Here is a 26,576-nt window from a genome sequence, read left to right as displayed (position 1 = left end):
TCTCCAGCAAAAATTAGGTTTGCCCCCTTTAATCCTATAAGAATTTGTTATTTTAGGATGTTCATCTTTTATATGATTTTCACTGCATTAGAATGTCCCTGTTCGTCATTTATACTGCTCATTTATGTAGCGAAACATAATTTCAATACATGAAATACACCGCCAGCTCAGTCAATTCCAGCCGAGGACTGCAGTTTCGTGCTTATTAGCACTCATAAGCCCGGCATAGGAGTGGTAGCCAATACAGAATTTACACTGACCAGACAAGTGACCGAAGCAATGGTTTGGTACAACTCGAATATTGAACGTTTGGCACTCTTGGCTTCCTTAAGAGGATTTCCACCTCCAGCTCAGTCATTCCTATGCCGGGCTGATGAGTGCTAATAAGCACAAAACTACAGTCATCGGCTGGAATTGACTGAGCTGGCGGTGTATTTCATATATTTCTGCCTTAACCCTGGTTATAGTGCGGTAACTTACTGAATATACCTACCTTGCCTTCAATATTCGAGTTGTACCAAACCATAGCTTCGGTCACTCGGCTGTTCAGGGCGAACTCTGTATTGGTTACCAGTTTGTATGGCCCTCTTGGCTTCCTTAAGAGGTTTTCCACCTCCAGCTCAGTCACTCCTATGACGGGCTGATGAGTGCTAATACGCACGAAACTGCAGTCCTCGGCTGGAATTGACTGAGCTGGCGGTGTATTTCATATATGTCTGCCTTAGTCCCGGCTATAGGGCAGTAACTTACTAAATAATTTTAATGTTTCAACTTTAGATCCTTCCCTTCCTCTTGAAGAAATTGAGACGAAAAATTTGCCGAATTGTGTTTAAAACTCTTCTCTCTAAGAGTAGTTGGGGCAAAAATATTTGACTTTGTGACTGCTTGTTAGTGAATAAATCATGTTTCCTTTTACCCCAGAGACTATGAAATAGTTAACGAAACGAAACATCATATATATTTCGCCATGAGGTTGATATTGGTAGATAACTGCACTATGGACTATGAGATTAGATGTTTAAGAAATTCTACACCAAAAACACCTAATATGTGGTGTGTCACGTGATAACCGCTGAACCTTTCAGACGTAATCAGAAAGTATTCTAAAAGAAAACGCATACAAAAACTTAAATCATTAGATGAACTTTATGTAAAATGTGGAAATTACGTATATCTAAATTTAATGTTTCAAAAAATAAGAGAAATGAAGCACTTAGTTGTTTCCATTTACCCCAGAGTGCAATATTTATGGGGTAAATGAAAACAAATCTCTCATAAAAAATAGCTGGGAAGGAAAAATTCATAAAATAAATATTTTTTTGTAAACTTTCCACATGACGTGTAAAACCAGTTGAAATCAGTTACTTGGCATTTGTAGATCTGCTAGAGAAAAAAATGTAAGATCACTTAACTTAAAAACTTAATTTTTTTCCTAGTGTCTTCTTAAACAATAATGATGCGTACACAACTAGTTGGAAATAGATCATACTTTCAGAATATCTTACAGTGTTGCCTAGTACCCCAAAAGTCTTTTATGCATTCATTTTGTCTACTTTATTACATATATTGATGTTAAATTGCCAAAATTTTTGTCAAAAGCAAATCAAAATTGTAATAGATAATAATGTAATCTTTTATGTATTTAAATAAAGTTCCTCAGAGACACACTTGCTCAGATTTATCTGAGCATTTAAAATCGATAAACCGAGCAATTGGTAGGTGCGGGTGGTCTCTGAGGGTGTCAAGTGTCAAGTCCCCAAAAGTTTAGTTTCAAAAATTTTCACATGTGTGGTAATAGAGGATTTTTATTTCATCCACCCCCATGTTTTATTTGACCCCAACTGAGTAGTTACGCGCCATCTGTTGACTTATTGGTTGGAACTAGTTTACAATAAGAAATAATTTTTACCATCATCATTAGATGATCTATATTTGATGATAATGCAACAATATTAAATATATTAGGAAAGATACCACCATAGTTAAAAAGTCCACATTGCAATATCTACAACAGTGCATTTTGCGCCATTTATGGTCGGTACGGACGCAGTATTTTAGTGGAAAATTAAATTAACTATTCCACTCAACTGCTAAATACTTAAGCTATAAAGCATTATTACTCAATTTCTCGCAAAAAAGGATCATAGCCTGGTCGTCTTTGTTGTTTATGTACTTTGTATAAGACATTCCTACTTTCATTTCTTCATAACTGGAATACATTTACAAACATTATAAACAATTCAAAATTAGCATCCACTTTTAAATCACTAATATTAAATTAAATTAACAACTCAATTGTCCTCCTACTCCTTTGAATACTTCGAACGCCATTGCTACACATGACCCTAAGTTCCGTTCTTTTTCAATAGTCCACTATCAATAGGCTTTAAAGTCTTTGTTATTCGTTCGAAGAATCTGTAAAATTGTTAAAAGGAAGGCATTGCATTGTTCCGTAACTTAATTACTCAATCATTATATGCTTCGTGTTAATTAGTCCGAAGCTAAAGAACTTCCTCGACGAAGCATTCTGACGCGAGACTCTTTTATAAATATTTCGACGAAAAGAGCAGCTCTCACGCTGTACTTTCTGAGCAAATGCATTACTTCTTTTGCATTACTGTTTTTTTTCTCTTTAGTAGAATGCCGAGAAGGGTCGTTTAGAAGTATTTTTCGAAAGTGGAGAGTTGAAATTAAATTATATACTTTGGAAACGAATTCAAAGTTTTAAACCTCTTAACATTTCAATGAATTTTATTAAAAGCGTTTTTTTTTCTTATTTTGGCTTCCTGAGTGCATAGCAAAAATGCACGAATTGAAAGGCTCCACCAAGACATCAAAGATATGGAGTAAAAATATCAAGGAAGATGGCACCAATGTAAATGGAAAGTTTTTGTTTGGTTTCGTTTTTTGCTATTTAAAATTTGTTTCAAACTTCCATGCACATCATTCGCTCCCCTTGGTCAATCGTCTAATTCATGTTTGTTACACCTTAATAAAAACAAGTTAAAGTAGTTTGGTGATTTTCTTCCAGAAACTGCCACATAATTCGGTGTAAAATGTTTCAACACAGGAGAACTTTGCGTTTTCTCTCGACCAGAGGCGGGCCGTGCCATCTGGCAACAGTGGTTTTCATCCATTTAAACCAATGAAAATATAATTAATTGCTGAAGAATAAGTGTGTATCAACAGGAACAGATTATTTCCAGCATATTTTAAATGAAAAAAAAGAACACTGTTGCCGGATAATACACGCAGCATTGATCGAGAGAATTATTTTTGATGGAGAACTTCGGTAAAAATAAAAGTCAACTTTACAAAACATTCTGAGGTGATGGAGGAAAATGGATCATTTTCGAAATCACCACACTAATTAACATAAAGATCAGCAAAAACTCGTTTCATATTTTTAAAACACTATAATATCAGGCTTTTGTTATTTTAATATGTTGTGTGATAAGTTTGAAAATATTTATTCTATTAAATTCCCACCGTGTCTATCTGTTCTATGTATTCATGCATGTTCCATCAGAAAATCCGTTACGATTGGCTATTTGGTGGATGAGGTCATCAGTGATTTTCCGTCACTTTGATGATAGTCCCGTAGTAGTGTAGATGTCATATGATTGAGATATAGATCAAGTTTTCAGGTGACAGTGGAGACGTTATCCCTAGTAAGGTTCCAAAGATGGCTAACTTAGCCACCAGCGGCGAATGACGAATTTTTAAAATCCGTTCATTCTTATGTGTTGATTTTTCTCTGAAAAATCAACACATAAGAATGAACGGATTTTTCAGAGAAAATGAATGTTTTATTATGCCAATAAGTAAGAGTTTTGTACTTTTAAAACGCTTTTTCTAATTTCTTCCTAGAAGGTGAAGTGAAGCATTTTTTTTTCGCGTTAGTGCAGAACAAACTCATTCTTTTAGTTTTCTAATAGAAATGCCGCATTAAAAACACTAGGAGATCGCCGGGTAATAATCTAGTTGTTCAGAATCTCTATCACAAAAAAAAAAAAAAAAAAAAAACAAATACAGAAATAACTAAGGAACAAAGTGACAAATTTGATGTTTACTCACCAGTTTATGTGTTCCGATGGTCTGTCCACCGACGCCTCATCGTATATCTTCGGAAGCGTGGAATTGCTTGGGGGGCAGTCGTAACTGCAACAAAAGAAGCCATGAATCAATTTAATGAAGAGGTCAACCAAAGAAATATGACCAGGAAGTGGGAGATAAGTGTGGGCAAACATGTTATCGACGCGGTTATTGAGGAGGTAGTGTGTTTTATTTACTTTTAAAAGAAGACACTAACGGTCAGAATATTCTTCCGCTTCTAATGAGAAATAACTTTATATACAGCAATGGGAAAAATTATAAGGGCACATTGAAAAATCAGCATTATATATTAAAGTAATCATCAGCTGCAAACAAAATCAAACAGAATATTTACTATTTGAAATTAGGAAATATTAGAAACAAGTTAGAACTGGAAAGTCTGAAGGGCTTGTAAGGCCCTTTCGCGTACTTAGGTGTTCAATAACTCGAATAATATCTAACGGAGCTTAATGGAACTTTCTGACATTTCACTACATGCCACTGTTTGAACGATTGTTTAATTATTTACTGATTCACTTCATAGTACTGTAAATATTGGTTCTTATACCTAGAAAAACGGGAGAGGTCACAGTGGCTCCTAAGCTATTTTACAATTAAAAAAAAAGGTTTTTTTTTTCCTTTTTCCAAGATATTGTAGCATAAAAAAATGCTATTCACTCGAGTTTAATTTGTAACTTCCTTGTTATGCAGGTCTCGGTTGGATATCCAAATGCTATAAACAGTACTGATTGCTTACCAGCCAAACAATAGCCATTGCTTTTGGAAAGAGAAACTAATTCCACCTTTTGGAGAGTAAAGAAAGTAAAACTTAAAGTAATTACGAACTAAGTTATTATTTAGTCATAAAAGAAGGTGCATCAGGCATGTGGAGTGTACTCACTCAGGAAGAATTTTTAAAAGAACTCCACGCAAAAATGGGTAGGGGCCACAATGGCCCAATCAGGCTTTCTTGGTATACAGGAAATTTCAGTCTTTCTAGTGTTAGAGTGAAAATACTTGCAATAAATTTTTTAATATTAAGACAAATGTATTATGCGAAACATGTAAAAAAGTATAAGGACAGTCATTGACAGAGAAAGTCGAATTAGAGTTTGTTTAGAAATGTTTTTCCACGTTAATTTAAAGAATGATGTCAGTTCGTCTTTATTTGCATATTATTTTCAAATTTTATGCACTTCTTAAGCTAAAATGCCTGACAGATTCTCTATGGAGTTTAAATCAGGGTTCCTTGTCGGCCGGTCCAGAAGTTTCACAGAATTGGCATCGAATCATGAACATGATGCACAAGACACATGGCCACTTGCAATGTCTTGTTGAAACAAATAATCACCATATGTGATAACGGGTGCTTCAGGTAATGAATTTTAAGCTAATATTTCAAAATATGAATCAGAATTCAAGCAATCCCGAAGTGGCATTATTGGTGTTGTTTCATTTCCTACAAAATCTGCGCTCACCATCGCAGAACTGCCTCCGAATGGAGTCGTTTCCAAAATTTTAAAAATATTTTGTATTTTTTTCTGAAAGAGCATGCTTAAAAACATAGGATCTGACCATTGTTTAAATAATTTGTTTAAGTTTAATATTTTTAAAAAAGTACATAAATTGTTGCGCTTTCATTCTTTATGGTTCTGCCGATGACATCACAAATGATGAAATGCCATTCAGTGTTGCCATTCACAAAACAAATTATTTAATTCGCATCTTTACTCACGTGTATTGGCAACGATATTGTTGATAGCAAGCGTAGAGCGCAATCTTTAATTCGCTTCTTGATTATCATAACGTGGAAACGCGATAGAAAGATGCGTCAAAGAGCTCATTTATGACGACATCAAGACCACGCCTTGTTTCAAAAATCGGACATTAAAAAAAATTAATTAAAAAATAACTGTTGGGAAAATGAAAGTATTTTCTGGGTCCATGCTTTTCTTTTTGCTTATTCTATCAATTTTAGTGACAAAAAGCACTATTTTTTACAGAAGGAAACAACCCCGTTGTTGTTTGGGGAAAAAGGGTTTGTCTTTTCGTAAATCATACCAGTAATTATGAAAACCATCTAGTCCGTCCAAAATAAGTATATTTTCATCAGAAAACACGATATCTTTCCATGGAGACCCCATTTTTTTTATAGCAATTTTCAATCTATCAATCTAAGCTTCATTTGAATTTCTGTATGTGATGGAAGCGACCGCAGTTTAGCATATCTAACATTGGAATTATTTTTCAGAATATGACGCACTGTTCGGCTAGTGCATGGTGCATTCACTTCGCTTTTCAGTTGTTTAAAACTGCTTTTTCAAACAAACTTCGAGGACAATTTCTCGTTTCTGACGCATAATAAGAGTTCTAGCGCATTCCCTCATCCCCCATTTTCTGTAAGCAGTAACTTGTCTCTTTTCACGTTCAAAGAGTTGTGTGTTGTTCAGTATGATGAAGAACGAGACAAAATGAAGAATATTACCGCGTAACACTTTTGAGCCATTTAAAAAAAAATCATACTAGATGCGACTAAGTGTGCAAATTTTTGGTTGCGACTTCAAAAGAAATGTGTGTCCTTGAACTCCCAAAATATATTTTGCATGATTCAAGATTTTTTTTTTAAAAAATACGGTAACTAACTGATAATAATGAAACTACCATGACAGTCAGTTATAATATTTTTGACTTTTTTTTTAAATCATCTAAAATATATTTTGGGAATTCAGCTAAACCTTTAAAATATGCTGAAAGTATAAAGGAAAGATCTTGAATGTTTTCGTTAAATGTTATAAAATACTTATGGTTTTGCTTTGAAAATTCCACTCTCCGGAATCGACTATCCGTAGAATTTGTTATTTAAAACTTCAATCATGTCGCGTGTGGTAAAAGGCAAGTATGATTCTTGAAAAATGCTTGAAAAATTTTATTAAGAAAGTTGTTTTCGGACATTCTAAATAATATTTATTCGTGTAAGAAAACAAAAATGCTTTGAACGTATTCACAGTAAGAAGAAATATACATGACCCCCCCCCCCTAATATTTCGGGCACTGGATATTTATGCCAAGAAATAAAATGGCTTAATTTCACATATTTTTCGTTGCCACGGAAATGCTGTGCGTGGAACATTTTTTAAACAATCCACAGCTGTAATAATACAAATATATTGCATTTCAGACATGTTTTAAAACCAATAATCAAAATTTCTTTTTTCTAGAGTAAACCTAAGATTTTGTTTTTGTTGGTGCTAACTTTCTTCGAACTTTAGAAGTTACCCAACGATAATTTCTCAATGGCGTGCTATCTAGTCACGAACAGCAGAAACTGTCCGGTATGAAGTAAATAACAATTGATAATTATAGCTATGCACGTCAACTCAATATTTCATGGCAACCCCCCCCCCCCCCCCAAAAAAAAGCAACATACATACTTCAAAAATGGCAACAAGTTCACAAAAAAAAAAAAAAAAACTGTAACTGTAACATTGTATTTCAAGTTTCTTTAGTAAAATACTACCTTGCAGTGGTTCACACAAGGGAGGGGTCCAGGGGGTCCGGCCCCTCCCATAGCTCCTGCTTTTTCCCCCGATTGATTATGATTCTACGTATTTTTTTACGTAGAATAATTTTAAACAAAGGTAGTAATAATTTCAGTTTAAATAAGAGAAAAAATAAAATCATGTTTTTTTTTTTTTTTTTAAATATTGTGCACTTTTAATATAACGAATTGCCAATAAGAAACAGAATGGTGATTATAAATGAATCCACACTGTAATAATTATGTTTTTAGTTTTGTAATTACAGATTAAAATGAGAGTCTATGAACTTGAACCCATTTTTGATTATGCGAAAAGTAAAAAGCGTAAATTATTTTGCTCTCGGTTCATTTATTTAACTAAATATATTTCATTAAATAATACTAATTATTTATTCAATAGTTTATTTTTTTACTGTTTTTCGTTCTCGGGAATCGATAAAACCAATTCACTATGTTTGTTTGACGGCGTATTGGGGTATGATATGAGAATGAGGCTTTCGACCTTGGACCCTCCCTTCGCAAAATTTCTGTGTGCGCCACTGTAACCTTGGAATTAAATTCATGTCATGGTCTTCAAAGAAATAAATTGTGCTGAAAATCTACAATCATTTGTTTTACTTTTTTATTTGCTTTGATAACGATTATGTCTTTATAGAAATAAAAACACACTCCAAATTTGTATGTACTGGGTAAACTCGAAAACTACCGGACCGATTTTGTTAAAATTTTCACAGTATGTCTAGGTAGGATGGTTTATAGACCAATTCGAAAAAAGGAATCAATGACTAATTCTTTTTTTCGACTTAAAAATGGATCTTTCTAATCAAAATAATTATTGCATCGTTTCGATTAAAAAACATTTTCAGAAATCTTTTTATCAAAAAGAATGGAAGAGATTAATTAATTAAAAACAAGTTTTCAGCATTTTAAGAAAAAAAAAAATTTTTTCGTCATTTGCATCGTTCCATTTTGTTCAAATGCAGACAAATAATATTCTTCAACTTGTCATTTATGAACGGAGTGTGCTGGATGATTGCATTTAATACATAAAAATAACGAAATAAATGTAAGAAATCTTTTTTACATAATTTTTTTTGCAATTTCAGTAATATCGTAAGTAGATTGACTTTCGAAGGAATAATGCATAAATATTGTTTCTGGAAATTTTCAAATTTTAACATCACTATGCAGAAATAGAGTTAGTGTTCTTTATAACGTTCAAGCAACGAAAGGAAAGGTCTAATGTATTTGAATCGATTATTGCAGAAATGGAATAAGTCACATTCTTTTCAAAATTGAGTTAGCTGTGGTTTTTCAATATTTTTATGTAGATACGTCGGCTAGTGTAGCAAGGAAGTCAATCCTTGTACAACAAAGCACTTTATTTAGGTGTCACATTTTTCGTTTAGTGCAGAAAAGTCCCGAATTTACGCCCTTTCTGCACCAAACGCGAAGGAAGAAATAGTGAGACGCAATGGCAAAATCATAGAAGAACTAGATTTTTTGAGGTAATGAAATAAAAACAAAAAACTCCTTTGATCTAGCATAATTTCGGTAATGATAGGTTATTCAGTTCGGGGGGTTAGGGGGAGTTCGAAATCGCTGAATCGGAATGAAAAATTCGCTATTTTCTCATTGGTTTTATTAACATCACTCTAGGAACTGCGAAAAAACTGTAATGCTTTCAGTGAGATATACGCTGGTCAAAATAAAAACAGCACTGCAGGAGTCTTTTTCTAGAAATAACACTGAAGACATTTAACAAGATTGCTGTTGACTTTCCTCTGAGAGGACGTTTGTTTGTCCTTTGCGCATGGGTTTTGGGAGAGTAAAACTTATGTTAAACAAATATGACATATTATTACCATGTAAAATCTTGTAAGTGAAATTATGAATACTGAAAACAATGAAATCTGTAACTGCTAAAACAGGTCCCCTTCATATTTAAGAGGACTTATCTCCCAAATTGAGATTTTGGAAAAATATTCTACAGGGCGACAAATGTTTTCTATGGTATTGTTCGATGAGCGATCGGTAGCTCCCCGGTTAAAATAATGACATTAAATGATGACGTCACTAACATAGTCATACTAATATTACATGCATCGAACTTTTTACACAAAACTAGACAAGAGAAGGATAGAAAAAATATTTCCATGGAGAATATATTTGGTGAATATAAATATGAATATAGCTTTATACACACGTAAAACTTTGGTTTTTTATCTCAGTTTGTTAGTTTTGTAATTTTTTTTTAAGTTTTTTTATACCAGATTTTATTATTTCACTAAAACAAGACGAGAGAAAGAGGAAAATTCACGATACTTTCTTGAGATAATGAAGCTATGAATACGGGCTTCACTAATTATTATTGTCACTTTGTTATATTATTTTTTACTATCATGATTCAGTTAGAAACATGTCCGTTTCATTTGATTTACATTTTCATCACTCTAAACTACTCTTTCATGATGTTTATTGCAGAAAGGGCATAAGTCCAAATTTAAAAAAAAATTGTAATTAATTTCAGTGACAAAATGAAACATAATTTAAGGTGTGGTAATGATTCTACTTGTGGCTAGATTAGTAATAAAAAATTTCGAAGAATTTTCGAAGAAGTTCATTTCTGAAAGAAATAATCACTTTTTATTGATTCCCGGAAAGTTACATTAGTTGGACTTATGCCCTTTCTGAAATAATCGATTCACATGTAGTCTTTGTAAGATTTTTAAAGCAATAATTGATACGCCTATCAAAAAGGAATTGCCCTACAGAAACTTTATTTGAAAAGCAAATTATAAACTGTAAATAATCATTAACTGGGGAAGATGTTCATTTTATTGCTCGAGACAATTTATTTCCATTTCTAGCAGTTATCAATGTTTCTTGATCTCAATTTTTAAAGTGTTGTCCCAAAATCTCAAACATTGATTTTTATTGTAAATGGCTTTTAATTTTCATTGATTTTTAGAGTTTAACAATTTAAATGTCAATAACTTTTACAATTGTGTTTCTTATTTTTCTTGCTAATAGAACGGAATACAGTTAGTTGTATTTGCATTGCGCAAATCTTCTTACTTTATTTAATTGGAACACGGCATAAAAATTAACAAAATATCATGCAAAGTCAACATGCAAGAACAAATGACGTTGAAAGTCGATCACTCCCATAATATTGTATCCATTTCCTAAACTTCAACGTTCTGAACGCAACTACTGCGAATCCCTCTCAATTTTGCCAGTACTCCAGGGCCGCGATATAACCTGACAAGAAACTTTTGGCTTCCACCAATCAGCAAAAGAACAAACGCGCTAAGATAAAACCTTCCCCTCTACTTTAGTAGAACTTAGTACACAGGTTGGTTTTTGTAGTCCTTCTCAAATGCCTTCAATAAGGGCTCACATAGGGCGTCCTACACACGATGCAACATAGTTGAATCGACTTTTAAAGAGGCGGTGATTAGAAATTGTAACCTAGTACAAAAGTGCAGGAATCGCCCGGCATCCTACACACGATAGTCAACTCATTATGCACACATGCTACTACCATTCCCGTTCAGATAGTTGAATAATCTTTTTAGCTGATTCAGCTCATCGGGACATTGATAGGAGTCAACCGGCATCCTTACACGAAAGGCAACTCATTATAGGCACACATGCCGCTACCGTTCTCTTCCAGATAATTGAATATTTTTTTTAGCTAATTCAACTCATCAGGACATTGACAGAAATCGCCCGGCAATCTACACACGATAGTCAACTCATTAGACACACATACCGCTACCGATCTCACCCAGCTAGCTGAATCACTTTTTAGCTGATTCAACTCATCAGGACATTGCCAAGCTTTCGCTTTACACACGAGCAAGATGATTGTGTCTACTTGGTTCAGTTTTAGCAGTATTGTGGAACAACTCCTCTAATATATTCGGCTTATTAGAAGAAAGTTGATTGAACTAAATTGTCTCGGATGAAGATAGCGGAAATTGCCACTCAACTAGTTGACTGACAACTTTTTAGAAAGTTGATTCAACTAAGTTGCCTTGTGTGTAGTAGGTCATAGTAGGCTAATCGACTGGCGGTGTATAATTCTTTTAAGTTCTATGGTCTACTTTCATATGGCGAGGCTTTTTTTTTTTTTTTTTGATTATAATGAATTAAGTAGGCTTGACTTATCTGAATTTTTTACCTATTTCTCTATTTAATTTTACTGAAAGAATGGTACCACGATTCAGGATGGAATTCAATACGACAAATTTATTTTCTAATTCCTACCTTTTTTGTGTTATAATAATCTCCTTCTACAATAATAATCTCCTTCTACATTAGTTTTTGTTCTCTTTAATTTTAATTGTTATCACTGACAGCAAATAAATTAACAAGCTTGGCAACCACAGACCGTGTGGTTTCTGAAGAAATTGGTTTTTGTCAATCAAGTACGATACTCGCTTGAAGTCAACAATCTATGATAAGACAAAAATGACCAGTTTCTGGCCAACAAAACGGAGATAGCCCAATTTCTACAATTTTTGGCTTTTGTTACAGTCGCTAGAAGCATATTAGGATCGAGTAGGTACTTTGCAATAACAGTTCTAGTCTCCCATTTTTCATCATGTATTTTGAAAAAGACAACATTAATTTAAGTATACAACTGCGGATACTAAAATGTATCTCCTCCCTATTCGCAACTCCAGAGCTCGAATACGCTACCTTGCGGTGATTAACAACATTAAAGAAAAAGGTAAAACATTCCATTCCACGTGTTTTCTTTGGGGGTAAATTACAGGCTTCAGACAGTTTATGATGTAATGTAATTTCCGAAGAATAAAAAAGAAAGCTTCCCACAAACACAATGAAAAATTACTGTCATTCACTAAACGTCAAAGCAAGTTATAAGTTACGGCGTGTGTTTGTTTTACCTTTTTCATCCGCCATTAGACAGTGGCTGCAGCGCCCCCTAGAGTTTATTGGAGTTGCGAATTCGTCTACCCATTTAAGGTTAAAAATTCTATAAAATGAAGACACAAATTGATCTTTCTTCTATCATACCTCTTGGAATATTCTTCTCTTATCAGGATATTTTTTCAATAAACCAAACTATTAAAAATGAAATTGAGCAAGAAAAAACATCCCTGATAATCAATGAAGTACAAAAACAAAACATCTGTTATCGAACAAAAGCATGTTTCAATCTTTTTTTTTTCGAGTGCGTAAACAAGCGGATGTAGGTACTAATGAAAGAGACAAAGCACTGCAAATTAAATTCGAACGATTTTTTCCTCGTCGTCTTTTGAATACATTCTTTTTCCAGCCAATGAGAAAAGAGAAAAGATATATGTGTTTTGTTTTCGGACTTCATTTCTCTTTGTTTTTGGAAAGTGCGATGCTCCAAATAGGAAGCAGTTTACGAATAAAAAGTAGATCAACGAGTATCGATTTTTTTAACGGCAGTCTTTTTTTTATTATTATTTTCTATGCAGGAAATAAATTTTGGTTTTATTGCTTCGTTCGTAGATGTCACTTCAGGTTGGTCCTAATATCACCACACCAATTTTAATGGTGCTTTTAAGTGTAAAAATGTTTTGTTTACACCGTTACAGTGTGATATCTTTCTAGGTAGTATTCATATCATAATCGTCTTTTGGAATTTGGTAATATGGATTGTCTAGTCACTTTCAAATTATTTTAACTACTAGAAAATCGCCGTCAATGTATGACGCGTGAAAACTGCTTCTACATTTGAACGAAGCAATTGCCTGTTTGGTGATACTTTGATAGTTGAAATTTTAACCCAAACTCTAGTGGATTAACCCTAAACTTCAGTAGATAGCGTTCATTGTTGACCCTTTTTCGTTTCTTCATTCTTCTAAAATAAGTCTTACCAGTAAAACAGTTAGGTTACCAGATTCAGTTCAGCCTCGCCAAAATAAAGCATTTCCCTGCGTGTCAAACATTACCAAAAAGTGTTATCAAATTATCGTACCGTGGGGCAAGTTTCGTTGTTGATGACGTCAGGAGCATTACTCAATCATTCGCTTTTGTATATATTAGGATTTTAGTTAAATTACATTAATGAATAGCTAATACTTTACGAAGAAACGGTATTTTCATTGTGGATGAATTACAAAATCTCAAAGTATTACTCAACAATGAAAAGTAAGACAGACGATATTTTTCTACACCTGAATGCCATAAAGCACGGGTACTAAACCTTCCAGGCTCCTCGCGACCTTTTAAACACTGGTGTAAGATCACGCCTCCTCCTCCCACAAACACAATTTGAAACTAAAGCGACACGTTACGACAGCTGACGCTGGTTATCAAGTGAAAATATAGATTGTAATTTCGTATACAAAATTCAATATTACTGCCCTTAACTTTATATTAAACTTATTATTATTACAACACAAGAAATTGTCAAATCAAGGAACTAAAAAAAAAACAAATTTTAGTTTTTAAGTGAGGTTGGAGTGTAAATACCAGTCACTTTCAAAACAGCAATGGGGGGGGGATTAGAGATTCAGCTGTGACTCCAACAATACGAACTACAAGTGAATTTCAACAGGCTTATAGAAATAAGTCGATGCAAACCGCTATTAATATGTCTATAAAAATGCTAATGTCGAAAAAATTTACTCGTTACCCGAAAATTCAGTAAGGTTTAATTAGTTTTGCTTTTTCTCTTTCTTTTTTTAGGCATTCGCACCCCCTTGAAACTATTCTACTCCTCCCTGAGAAGCGCACCTCCCAGCCAGAGAACAGGCGACATAAAGTATAAATTTTTAAAAAAATCTTAGATTTTGTAAGAGGTTCTTTGGGCTTGTGTTTTTTTTTCTCTTTAACAGATCACTGGGAAGGAAAAAAAATCCCGGTTTATTATTGCTTTTTTTTAACACTTGAATATAGCGTTATTACTTACGCACGTAATATAAAGTATAATGGTAATATTTTGTTTGCTATTCCGTCAAATTATGTGACCACAATGTACTGATATGATATGTGATTTTTTTCTTATAATATTATTATTTAATTTCAAAAATCGTGTTAATCAGTCTTTTACCTGCTTATTTTACTATCGCCACAATAGGAGAAAATACTCTGTGTTAATGCTCCAATACAAAAGTTGATAACAGATCCTAGGTATGTGTTACCGAATTAATCAAGTACTTTTATTTAAATTTACTGTACTGTAAGAAATCACGCTTAACATCTAGGACTTTTGATTTGAATTTTGTGGATCCAAATGTATCTAACCGTCGCGTCGTCTGCTCTTTTTTCTTCCCAGTATCTTTAAAAAAAGGGTGTAACCACTTTGGTTAAAGATTTTTGGTGCTTATTGCAGCCACAATTGATTTTTTTTAATTAACCCGTAACAGGTGAGGTGAAAAAGTAGGACGTAACTGGGGAAGTAAAGTCTCAGAGACCGCTCTATTAAAAAAAAAAAAATAGTTGCTTAATATGTACAGAACATTTTAGTACCAGACAATTGATTATATCAAGTTACGGGAAATTTTTGACTGCCCTTGAACTATTAGTATTTTGCGTCGTATTTCGAGGACTAAATCAGCCTTCATTGTCCCTAGAACATCATTGCGTAACGTTTGTGAACATTTCAAGCAACTCTCAACTTCATATAGAACATTTTGAATCTCTTCCGCAGAACACGAGTAAGATAAAATTATCAATATCCGAGGCTCTAACATTAAGAGCCTAATGTATACTACTGCCGAAAATAGTAACACTGAAGGAGAGGCTTGACACAGTGGGGCTCACAGACCGCTTCTAAGAATACAATAAAATTTAAACCAGATGCACTCGCCTAAAGATACTGATAAGCAAGGGGGGGGGGGGTGTTCAAGATCACAAAACAAAAAGTTATTTGGAAAAACCATTCAATCGGACTGAAAATGAAATTGGGGTGTTCCGATGAACTTTATAGAGGTCTGTGAGACCGCACCTCCCCTGTTAAGGGTTAAACTTTTGAAGAAGACCACTTGGCGCTTTCTAAGTAGTACACATTTTGTACTGCAATTATGCTATACATTTCCTTTTCTTAACAGCTTGCTCTCGTAACATTCAATTCGATACTGAATCAAAGCAATTTTCAATCCACCGAATTATAGAAAACTTTCCAAGTCATTCTTAGATCAGTAAATAGAACGTAAACTTGCGATGTGCTTTTTTAGGGGGAAAAAAACTTTTACAGACTAGCGGAATTGACTTATCCTCTAACGTCTACTTGAATGATGCACGCAACAGAAGTATTGGGCTTGCTATATCAACACAATAAGAGAAAAAAAAACCCTTATGTATAATAGTTGATAACATATAGCTATTATTTGGTATCTAAGTATATTTATCACGGTAAAGCTGTTTGACCCGGTCCTTCACCTTTTTACGTTTCCTGTTATACTAGAAAATCGCCCGTCAAGGTATGACAGCTGAAAATTGCTTCTATATTTGAACGAAGCAATTGTCTGTTTGGTAATGTTTTCATAGTTGAAATTTTAACCCTAACTCCAGTGAATTAACCCTAAAATACAGTAGATAGGGTTCATTTTTGACCATTTTTACGTTTCATCACTATCCTAAAATGACAGTATTACCAGTAAAACAGTCAAGGTACCGGATCCAGTTCAGTCATGTCAAAATAAAGCATTGCCCTGCATGTCAAATATTACCAAAAGATATATTCTCAAATTATCATGCCGTAGCGCGAGTTTCATTGTTAATGACACCAGCATTACTCGATCATTCGCTATTATACATACGAGGATTCTTCCCAGGATATTCATTTATTTATTGTTTTAAGAATTAGTTTTCAATTGCAGCATCCTTTCACACAACCAAATTTTAATCCTCCAGCATCTTTGACTAACTTCTATAGATTTATATTGAATGAAAATCAGTTTCTTGAGAACTTCACATTGGTCAGCGCTTTTACTGTGAAGACCAAGTCTATCAGTGTAATTTGTTTCATTTTTTTTTTGTTTTTAAAGAATTTCTAGTGCACATTTAAATTAACTTCCACCTGAATAAATAATTTTGAAATTGATACTTGATTAAATCTTCTGAAAATATTTCATAGGTTTAACTCTTCAAGGAAACATTTTTATTGTTTTGCAGCTATACGGAAATAAGCAATTACTTCCTTTTTGGAAACAATTTTGAATAAAATAATTTTTTTTTCTTCGCTTGTTATTTTATGATTTAGTTTTAGTTCTAATTTTTCGAAAAGGTATTTCGCCACTTTATTTTAGTAAAGTTTCAGTGTTTATTAGTTACGTTGTATCGCTTTAATTTTAATTGGAAATGTTACTGTTGTAGTTTTGTCATTGCCTGCTGTGTGCTGGATTTTTTTAATGATGATAGCTTGTTTTCAGAAAAGCGGTTCTAACAATCTCCATAGATTTAACAAAAAGGAAATTTTAGAAACCATTTTCGTTCATTCTTGTTTCTTAAAAGTGCAGCCCTTTCTCCGTTCATTGTCTTGAGTAACTAATTTTTGTTGTTGCTTTTTATCAATAAGAAAGTCTTGTTTTCATTCTATTTATAAACTGAATTAAAATATCGTCTTATTCTAGAAAAGTAATATCATCCCTTGGATAGGATGGACACATTGGTAACGCATAGAAAACTAAAGATTTTTCATGTTGGAGACATTGCACAACAGTTTGTCAACGATAGTATTCGCCGCCATATTTTATCAAAATGTCATGAAAATTTCTTATTGGGTGATATCACACGTTATCTTTCACTTTTAAGTTACTTTTAAATAAAAAAAGTTATTAAACAAGATAAAAGCATCTATTAAGCTTGAAATAATCCGTAAACTGAATTAAACATTAAATGAGGCAGTGAGAAGCAAAGGGATGTGAATGACAAAATTAAAAATTTAGAGATAACTAGTACAAATGGTATGTGAACCACTCCTATGTTTTAGGGCAAGAGAAAATACTAGTAGACTTGGTAGTTGCTGCTGTTCAGCATGATTTAGAAAACAAAAATCAACGGAAGCCTTCCTAGGAAGTTATCTTTAAACGTGGTTTACATCCCTTTGCTTCTCACGGCCCCTGATGTAAACCGTCCGCCCAGTTGATGTATCATGTAATTAAGGAACTAAATAACTTTCATTAGAATGTGTTTGTTTCTAATAGGACTGCGTAGGGGCTATCAACCATTCCCAGACAAGATTCTTTCCTCAGAGACCGATAACCATTGTTTTGTTTGCCACCACTATTTGGTGGTTTTCAATATCATGAGAATTCTTATTCCCAATTTCCACACCAGATGGAGGCACCTGGGATCTTACGATGAAAAACTGCACTAGAAATTTAGTTTTGCCAAGATTGTTTCAAGCCAAAAAAATACTTGAGAGAGATTTTGCATGCCGCATAACCATACGACACAGATTTTGCCAATTTACTGAATTCTGGGAATCTAACGGCTGGAGCCAGGTTTTAACCTGTGCAATTGGGCGTAAGACACCAACGGCTAAACACTACAGCTTTTCGTAGTCATTAGAATAAGGAAGAAGTCTGTCGACAAGGTAAATGTAGGCAGTAAAGAAGTCGCAAAGAGTCAGTGCACCCCAATTTGAAACTCTTACCCTTTATTTACATCATCCTTTAAGAACAATTATTCGTTCTCCTAAGCAACAGTAATTCTTGCGCTCTACTTAGAAGTCAATTTTCCTCAGGAATATATTGAAGAATATTATCTCATCACAAAAATCCATGTTTATCAATAACTTTCAAATAACAGATATCGTTAATACGTCTAAACGAAACAAAGATTTCTCGGGTCCTGAATCGTGATTATGCGAATATTTACTAAAACAGTTTTGATTTTTCAGAAATTTAATTATTATTACACAATCAAGACTGTTCACATTTATTCAACTTTTAAAAATTCCGTCTTTACCGTTATTAATAATTAACAGAGTAGTTCAATTACCTAGTTAAAGTATTGTAATTATATTTATTTCTATAGCCTTGGGAAATGATTTCATTGAAACAATTCAATTTATGTGTAACTCAATGGAATTATGAATAAATATATTCTTAGGTTCGAAACACATTGTGTTTACATAGAACTTGAAGTCACATCTGAGCAACTGATTCAAATTTAACTTTAATAATCGTAGCTTCAAGCTGGTATTTGATGTAGTTATTTAAAAATAAATGGTCGGCTATAAAGTCACAATCATTCTATTCTTTTTGGCTAGATTTGGATAGAGTTAGACACTTAGAGTACTAGAATAATTTCTGCTGTAGCAGCGTATTTTCAATAGAAATAGTTTTAACATTAACACATAGTAGTTTTCTCTTTTAAGACACATTATTTTCGTTATGAACTTAAAATAGTTAATTATTTCTCTAGCTGTTACAAAAGAATCTGCAATAACCCTTATATTTTAAATTGAAATTAAATAATTTCACGTAGTTAAAACTATACGAATAATTTATTTGTATTTAAACTATAATTTCAGAAAGATATTAGGGGAGAATTGGGAGGAATGATACAGTTGTATTTATGTCGACATAAATTGTGTCAAAGTATTTCTAGCTTTTCCAATATAAGTATCAGATTAGAGTTTAAGCAAAAGTCTAAAGCTTCATCCAACAGACAAGCTAGAAATAATTTCTTTCCTTTTCTTCTTTTCCTTTTACAATCTTAACTTAAAGAAAACATCCATAAAAAGATGCAGACATTCGATCAATTGTTAAAATATAGAGGTAAACATCAAATATTACGTAAACATCTAATACAACTTCTGTTAGCGAAAAACTTATGACATAAAAAATATGTATAAAAAAAGAAGGTGTGGGGGGGGGCAACTCAGCAAAATAGATATTGGATCATTATTATATTTTCAAAAATTATTAAATTATATTATCCACAAAATAATTCCAACATTACAATGCATTACAGGGTACGACAAAATAACTCGGACAAAGTTTGCATCATCCATTTTAGGTAAACTAATTTATTTTTAATGAGTGTGTTTCTTTTTGTCGCCCACTTTAATTAGAAATCAATTTCGAATCTATGTCCTAGTTTATGTTTTTTTTTTTCTTTTTCGACTTTTTACAATGTCAAGCAAAAGATCTGCTTACTTTAAAGTTGTTTAAGCAAGAAGAACGACAGCTTGTTTGCTTAATGCATCTCGGCAAAGTGTTTGAAGCAAAATGCCGTTTCAAGGAGCCAGGAAATGATAGTCGACGTCCAGGAACGTACAATGAACACTTCTGTTAATCGTAAGGAGAACAAAAATCGAATTCAATGAAATCCCCGGGATTCCATGAGAGTGGTCGTTGGTGAAACGGGAATTATGTGACCAATCAGTGTGGCTAAGGGCAAAAACAGAGCTCAGACAGAAGCTTTACAAGTTCCAAAAATCTCAGCCTTTCTCTGAAGAAAAGAAACTCGTGCTGCTCCAAAGATGCCAAAAACTTTTGAGATGGGCTGCAAGTCACCGCCGGGAAAGATTCCTTTCAGTGATGAGCAGTTCTTTGCCGTTCAACTAATTCATAACACTCAGAAAGATAAGATTAGGTCTGTAGACACATCATGCACCTTAACAAATGTTGAACATCACCAAAATCCGAAGTTAATTGGTGGAATTAGCAAGAGAGAGAGAGCGGCAAAAAAAAACTGTTTTTTTTTTTTTTTTTTCAGATAAGGGAGTTCAATAAGCACGTTGCCAATGTAGACTGAAACATTTCAATTAGAATCTCCTCCCCATCTCACTTTACCAAAAAGACAAGAGTGATGCAAGGAGAAATTTCCTGATGTGATATCTGTAGAGTTGGCCCCATACTCGCTAGATCTCAATACCATGGATTACAGTGCACAATGTATAGGGTCATACTTCAATGTATAGGGTCAGCCATAAATCAAACAAAAGTTTGGACTCGCTAAACCAATTTCTATGGCAGGAATTGGCTAAACTAAAGGTAAAAACTTGAGGTCAATACCTTTTAATTTTAATGAGCGGTTGCACTTCTGTATAACTGCAACAGCTGCCAGTTTGAAGACAAATCAATTAATTACTAAAAAGTCTACTCATAATAATATTGGTTGTATTTTATAAGTTTATTTGTTTTCAATGAAGTTGAAGGAAAACTTACTAGTCCGAGTGTTTTTACTGCACCCTGTATTGCAATACTAGAAAATTAGGCTAGCTGTATTGCCTCTTAATTTTTACTGCATAATTTTCTTACACATTTTACTCTGAAACACGCCAAAGCAATTTTATTGATTTTTTTTATTTTTATGAACAGCGACAGATTTTTCATTTTATACTGCCACACAGATTAACATTTTAAACGTAGCACTGTTTTGAAACTATTTTAATTACACTCTGGAAAACAGATTAAGTAAATACCTCTTTTCAATGTTCCAAAGCTCGTAATTCGCAAGATTTATCGAAATGTACTTCGCATGTGTCATTCTGACACATTCAATTGTTAGACAAAGAATGGATGAAAATTATTACTATTTTTTGTCAGTTGCAAGTTGAAAACTTATCGCGAGTAATGGAAATTAATTTGTTGCTCGTTATTGATATGATTCTTTTCTTTATTAATAAGTGGCTTTTAATACATTTGACAAGAAATGCGTTTCATTAAATCGCTCTCGGTTTAATTAAAGATTTAGTAATACTTCTGACGAGAAAACAGATTTACAACTTTTGATGAGAAAAAGTGGAGAACAGCGGAATATGAAACAAAGACTTACCACACTGCGTAAGATGGTCCTCTGTCCAGCATAACTCGTAAGACGTAAAGCAGGCACGCTACAAGTTTGATCACCAGATTGAAAATACGGATTCTCAGACCTGCAAAGAAGAGCAGACACTTAATAAATTCGTCATTTTTATAGTTATATGTTTATATATGTTCTGTGATTGAATATGGCTAAACAATCAAAGAATTATTTAGTATTAGAAACCTAGTTCTGATGACTTTTTACTTGTGTTTTTAGAGTATGTAAAAAACATATGTATGTAAAGTATTTTTATGTATGTAATATGTATGTAAAGTGTATGTAATATGTATGTAATATGTATGTAATATGTATGTAACCTTTAGGCTACGGCAACTATACAATTATCTTTTCCCTCTCCCTACGGCTCAAAGCTTTCTTAGTTCCTTCCCCCCCGAATAGGACAGCATAAAGGGGGCGATGTCCACTTCGACCGCTGAGCTCTCCGCAATACAGGGTTACTATAGTGGGACACTATACTTGGCTAGTCATCACTTATTCAATGGTTTGAAAATAATTTTTTTCCCTCCTTGTTCCTTATGGGGTTCTCTAGGTTTAGATTTTCTGTAAGTATATTTGGTTCAGTTTTAAAATTGAAATCACTGAAATAACGCTTCTCATCTAACCTAAGGCTAACGACAACAAAATAATAAATATCAAACTATATTTGTGAGGTAGAGCACTGGATTCAATAAATGCCAGATGTCCTTATCTATGCGCTAAAATGCGGAGGTAAATAGCGTTCAACTGAGACCAAAGACATTGTAAATACAATGTAGAATACCTTAGATTCAAGGGAGGCAACTTTGCTTTTCAGCTTGGCTATTCAGAAAAATGATGACACTAATACGTGTGTCCAAGAAAGAATCCAAAATAATAGCGAACAATTCCTTGCTTTGCTTTTCTGAGCAGGTGCAAGCGGAATATGCTTGAACACCGTATTCATTTACATAAAGAACGTTAGCGCTTATCTATCTTTTAGAGCATGCAAGGCACCCTTTTTTGTATATGAAGCTGGCGTTTCAAAGTCAATCACTGTCGAGTGAGATAATATGGAGAGACAGCCTACAAATCCCCTGATATCCCCATTCACTCTTTCTTCTAATTGTGGTTGAAATACCTCTAGTAATTGTTGAAGGATTAAGTTCCGCTCCCTTCACAATGCACAAGAAAAATATCTGGGCAAATTTGTTTCAGATTCCAAGTCTTTCCTCTTTTCAACATTTCCTATTTATGTACTATCTTTATAATACATTTTCACTACCCAGTACGTTGTTATTTGTGAGTAAGAGAAGATAAGTAAAAAAAAATACGCATGAGTAAACAGAAAACCAACCTCTTTCTTCCATTTTTTACTGGCATAAACAGTTCCAAATGTAAGAATTAATTAACAGAAAAAAAATAAACAGACATTAGACTCTCATTGAAAACTGAGTAAGATATATCAGGTGCTCTTATAAATCTTTTCACTTAACCTCTTTTTTTTTGGGCAAGGAAGAAAGAGGAGCGACCGACTTTGACTTAAAAATTAACATTTTAAGCCCCTTAAATACAAACAGGGGGAAAACTGAATGCACAAATTTATACTTTATTAACTGCTTTATAAGGCCATAACGTTTAAGAATTCCTAAGTTGAACCATAAAATTAAAAAATTCAGCGAAAAAAAAAAAAAATCCTCGTAAACGTGCCCCGGTGTACCATACTTATTTTGTTTCATTCAGCATATCCTTAGTCCTTTTGACTTTCTACTGAAATAATATTCGCTATAGACAAAATATCAAGGAAATACATTTATATTTTCTAAAATATCAAAATTAAGTTTTTATGCTTTTCACTCAATAAGTGAACAATTAGATAGATTTTGAGGTGTAGCGAAGGGGGGGGGGGTAAAAACACCCCTCAGAGCCCTTGATCATTGAAAACTTCCATCATGCTTGCCATCCCTAGTGCAATAACTTTTACATATGAAAAGGCTCGTTTTGAACAGAAAACCGCCTCCAGAAGATAATTCTGGCTGTGCTAGTGACTCTTTTTATAAAAAAAAAAAAAAAAAAAAAATGAGCATTTAGTCTAACTTTCAATTTTCAAACCAAAAGATTCACGACACAGATTCTTAATTGGACCTCTCTTTCAAATTTATTGATTTTAGAATGTTTTCCATGTTTTGTTGAAACGGTATTACAAATAATTTTCAGTTAAAATGTAAATAAAGAAATAAATGAAACGTGGCAAATCGCAAATTGATAAGTTGTTTCTTATTCAGCATGATATTCATTTTCGAAAAGTTAGCAAAATAAGATATGCTTTTCAAGTGTTTAATTATTTTTATAAAACCATAACAAAAGAAATATTTTGGAGAATGATGTTTCTTGCGCTCTGCTCCCTAAATATCTACACTGCTTAAACTAAATAGGTGTTTTGTACTCAGTAAAATATGCTGTTATTAATTATAGGCAGCCTTACTATTGGGTTATTAAGCAGAAAAAGGCTATCGAAAATTTTTCTTTCCTTCAAGTATTTTACTTCTTCTTTTCTTTCTCCCCTCTTTTTCGAAACTTCGCCACACATTCCTTCACTGGGAACAAAACTATGCCAAACGCCTCTGATTGACAGACCCCTAAAAGGGGTGTAGTGCGTTTCATTCATTTTCTCCCTGCGTAGGCGTGTGTGAAAGGATTATCAACTGCGGGAAGTAACTGGAGGGGGAAGGGAAGGACTGGTACAGACGTTGTACCACAGCCGTAGGAAGAGAGCACTTTTTGTCGGTACAGCATATGTACCGCCGTTGGCTATAAGACGTAAAGCAGGCACGCTACAAGTTTGATCACCAGATTGAAAATACGGATTCTCAGACCTGCAAAGAAGAGCAGACACTTAATAAATTCGTCATTTTTATAGTTATATGTTTATATATGTTCTGTGATTGAATATGGCTAAACAATCAAAGAATTATTTAGTATTAGAAACCTAGTTCTGATGACTTTTTACTTGTGTTTTTAGAGTATGTAAAAAACATATGTATGTAAAGTATTTTTATGTATGTAATATGTATGTAAAGTGTATGTAATATGTATGTAATATGTATGTAATATGTATGTAATATGTATGTAATATGTATGTAAAGTATTTTTATAGTTATATGTTTTTATATGTTCTGTGATATGGCTAAACAATCAAAGAATTATTTAGTATCTGAAACCTAGTTCTGATGACTTTTTACTTGTGTTTTTAGAGTATGTAAAAAAATCCTAAAGCGTAGATTACGGTACATCGGCGATGTAATGAATTTATCTAAGATATAATAAAATACCGATATTTGTATAATGCATTTTTATCACTTTGTTACACACTTTCTGAGACCAAAATTACTTGCTGGTTGAGGAAAAAACATTCGCATTTACTATCAGATCCTTTTTGAATGCTTTCCATGTGCATATGAGTAAAATGGAATCTGTAATAAGTATTTTTCAATCCTGCACTACTTTTTATTCTGCTAAATGGGCTTCACTTTGAATTTTTTCAGCTTCACTCCAGACTCTCCGACACTATATTTAGGGTAAATCTAAGCTGGCAGCATTGAGAACGCTACACTGATCCCAATAACACCATACAAACAATCAGGTTAGGTTTTCTCCAAATATAGACACCCTAAGAGAGACCGCACCTGCCAATTGATTAGTTCATAAGTTTTAAATGCTCAGATGAATATCAGAAAATAGGTCTACGTGTAATGTCATTTAAATATTAAAAAATACACGATGCATGCACAAAAATATGGACAGACAAGATCGAACCTGGTTAATAAAATGTCTAATTTGTAATGCATCTGTCTTCTTAAAGTTTCATGCTCGTAAGTCTCTCTTTGATGTGCACTGAGGAAGAGGAAGATTGATCTTGAAACTGTTCTGCTGATAGAAGTGGTTACTTTATTCGGCCTAATTGGTGTTCTTCCTTCAACATTACAGTTGCAGCGGGCTGCAATTTTTATATTTTATATAGTACGGGAGTTTCACTTTTGCCCAAATGAATAAATGATTGGATTTTTGAACTGAAACCATAAGCAGGAGACAGATAACTTAGAAAGAAAAAAATATTTTAATAAAGAAGGAAGTTTTATATAGAAGTGGAGAAGAAGGTATTTTGCAACACCTTCTTTTTACAAACCATCCAAAACTGAGTGCCACTAAAACTACACACGTTTATTTCAATCAAGTTAACGTTGTCCTATGCGATGGACTGTTTATGGAATCGCTAATTTCAAAACGCAATTAGTAGTGGAAAGGGTTACGGAACTACAAATGTTCTAGAACCTCCCTTTCGACCCACACTACGCACGCCTACAAATACCTTTACACAGAACACGATTATTGGACCTGCTTTTGTAGTAGGTTCAATTTGTTCTCATAATACAATATTTCTACCTAAAGATTTGGATTGCAGCTGCATTTTGTCCATGTGTATGAGTGAAAGCACACATTTAGACTCGTAATTGACATTCGATTATTTAAACTATTTCCATTTGATTCTTTTTTACATTTAAGCTACACTACGGGTGTGGACAATTAACCTTGACAAAAAGTATATAGGCCCTCTTGATTACAGGTTATTTGTCCCACTGATGAGCCGACATGGTGATATGCCTCAAATCAAATACACTACTGGTCATTAAAATTGCTACACCAAGAAGGAGTTGTCAGAATGAAACAAAATTTTGCACACGTGATGGCAACATTGACAATAGAAAACGATTACAAAATGAAAGCAAAATGATCATTTATTACGGGAAAAATCTCACATAAATGGAAGTTTAAGTACCCTGTTGCGCCAGCTCTAGCTGGAATGTAAGAGTCGATACGGTCGAGCAATGAGGTACAGCAGTTTCTTACGATGTCCTACGTCCTCTCATACCACAGTTGTTTTAAACGCGCCACTAATTCGATCAAACTTACACGCTGTCCAAGTTACCGTCTCAAGTGATCCCAAATATGCTCAATTTGAGACAAATCAGTGCATCACGCAGACCAGAGAAAGTGATAATGTGGAAGAGGAAGTCCCTCGACACTCTTGCTGTGTGTGACCGAGCATTGTCATGTTAAAAAATGGCTCCCGGGAGCCCCGTCGTGAGTGCTAACACTTGCGTATGAGTTTGATCGAATGAGTGGCACGTTTACA

The 26,576-nt window shown here is 33.7% G+C and overlaps 1 protein-coding gene across 1 annotated transcript in view; it reads right to left on the bottom strand.

Annotated features, from left to right (window-relative positions):
* LOC129222864 (potassium channel subfamily T member 1-like) overlaps window positions 1-26,576 on the bottom strand; it is a 368,024-nt gene that overhangs the window by 212,396 nt on the left and 129,052 nt on the right. Inside the window, exons 4-5 of the mRNA XM_054857422.1 lie at window positions 21,377-21,476; window positions 4,078-4,161 (exon numbers count right to left, since the gene is read on the bottom strand). Coding sequence (XP_054713397.1) covers window positions 4,078-4,161; window positions 21,377-21,476 — 184 coding nt within the window. The remainder of the gene's footprint in view (window positions 1-4,077; window positions 4,162-21,376; window positions 21,477-26,576) is intronic.

The sequence above is a fragment of the Uloborus diversus genome, chromosome 5 (assembly GCF_026930045.1).
Source record: "Uloborus diversus isolate 005 chromosome 5, Udiv.v.3.1, whole genome shotgun sequence".
Classification (NCBI taxonomy): domain Eukaryota; kingdom Metazoa; phylum Arthropoda; class Arachnida; order Araneae; family Uloboridae; genus Uloborus; species Uloborus diversus.
Note: the sequence above shows the minus strand (reverse complement) of the source record. Positions and strands in the feature narration are given on the sequence as shown.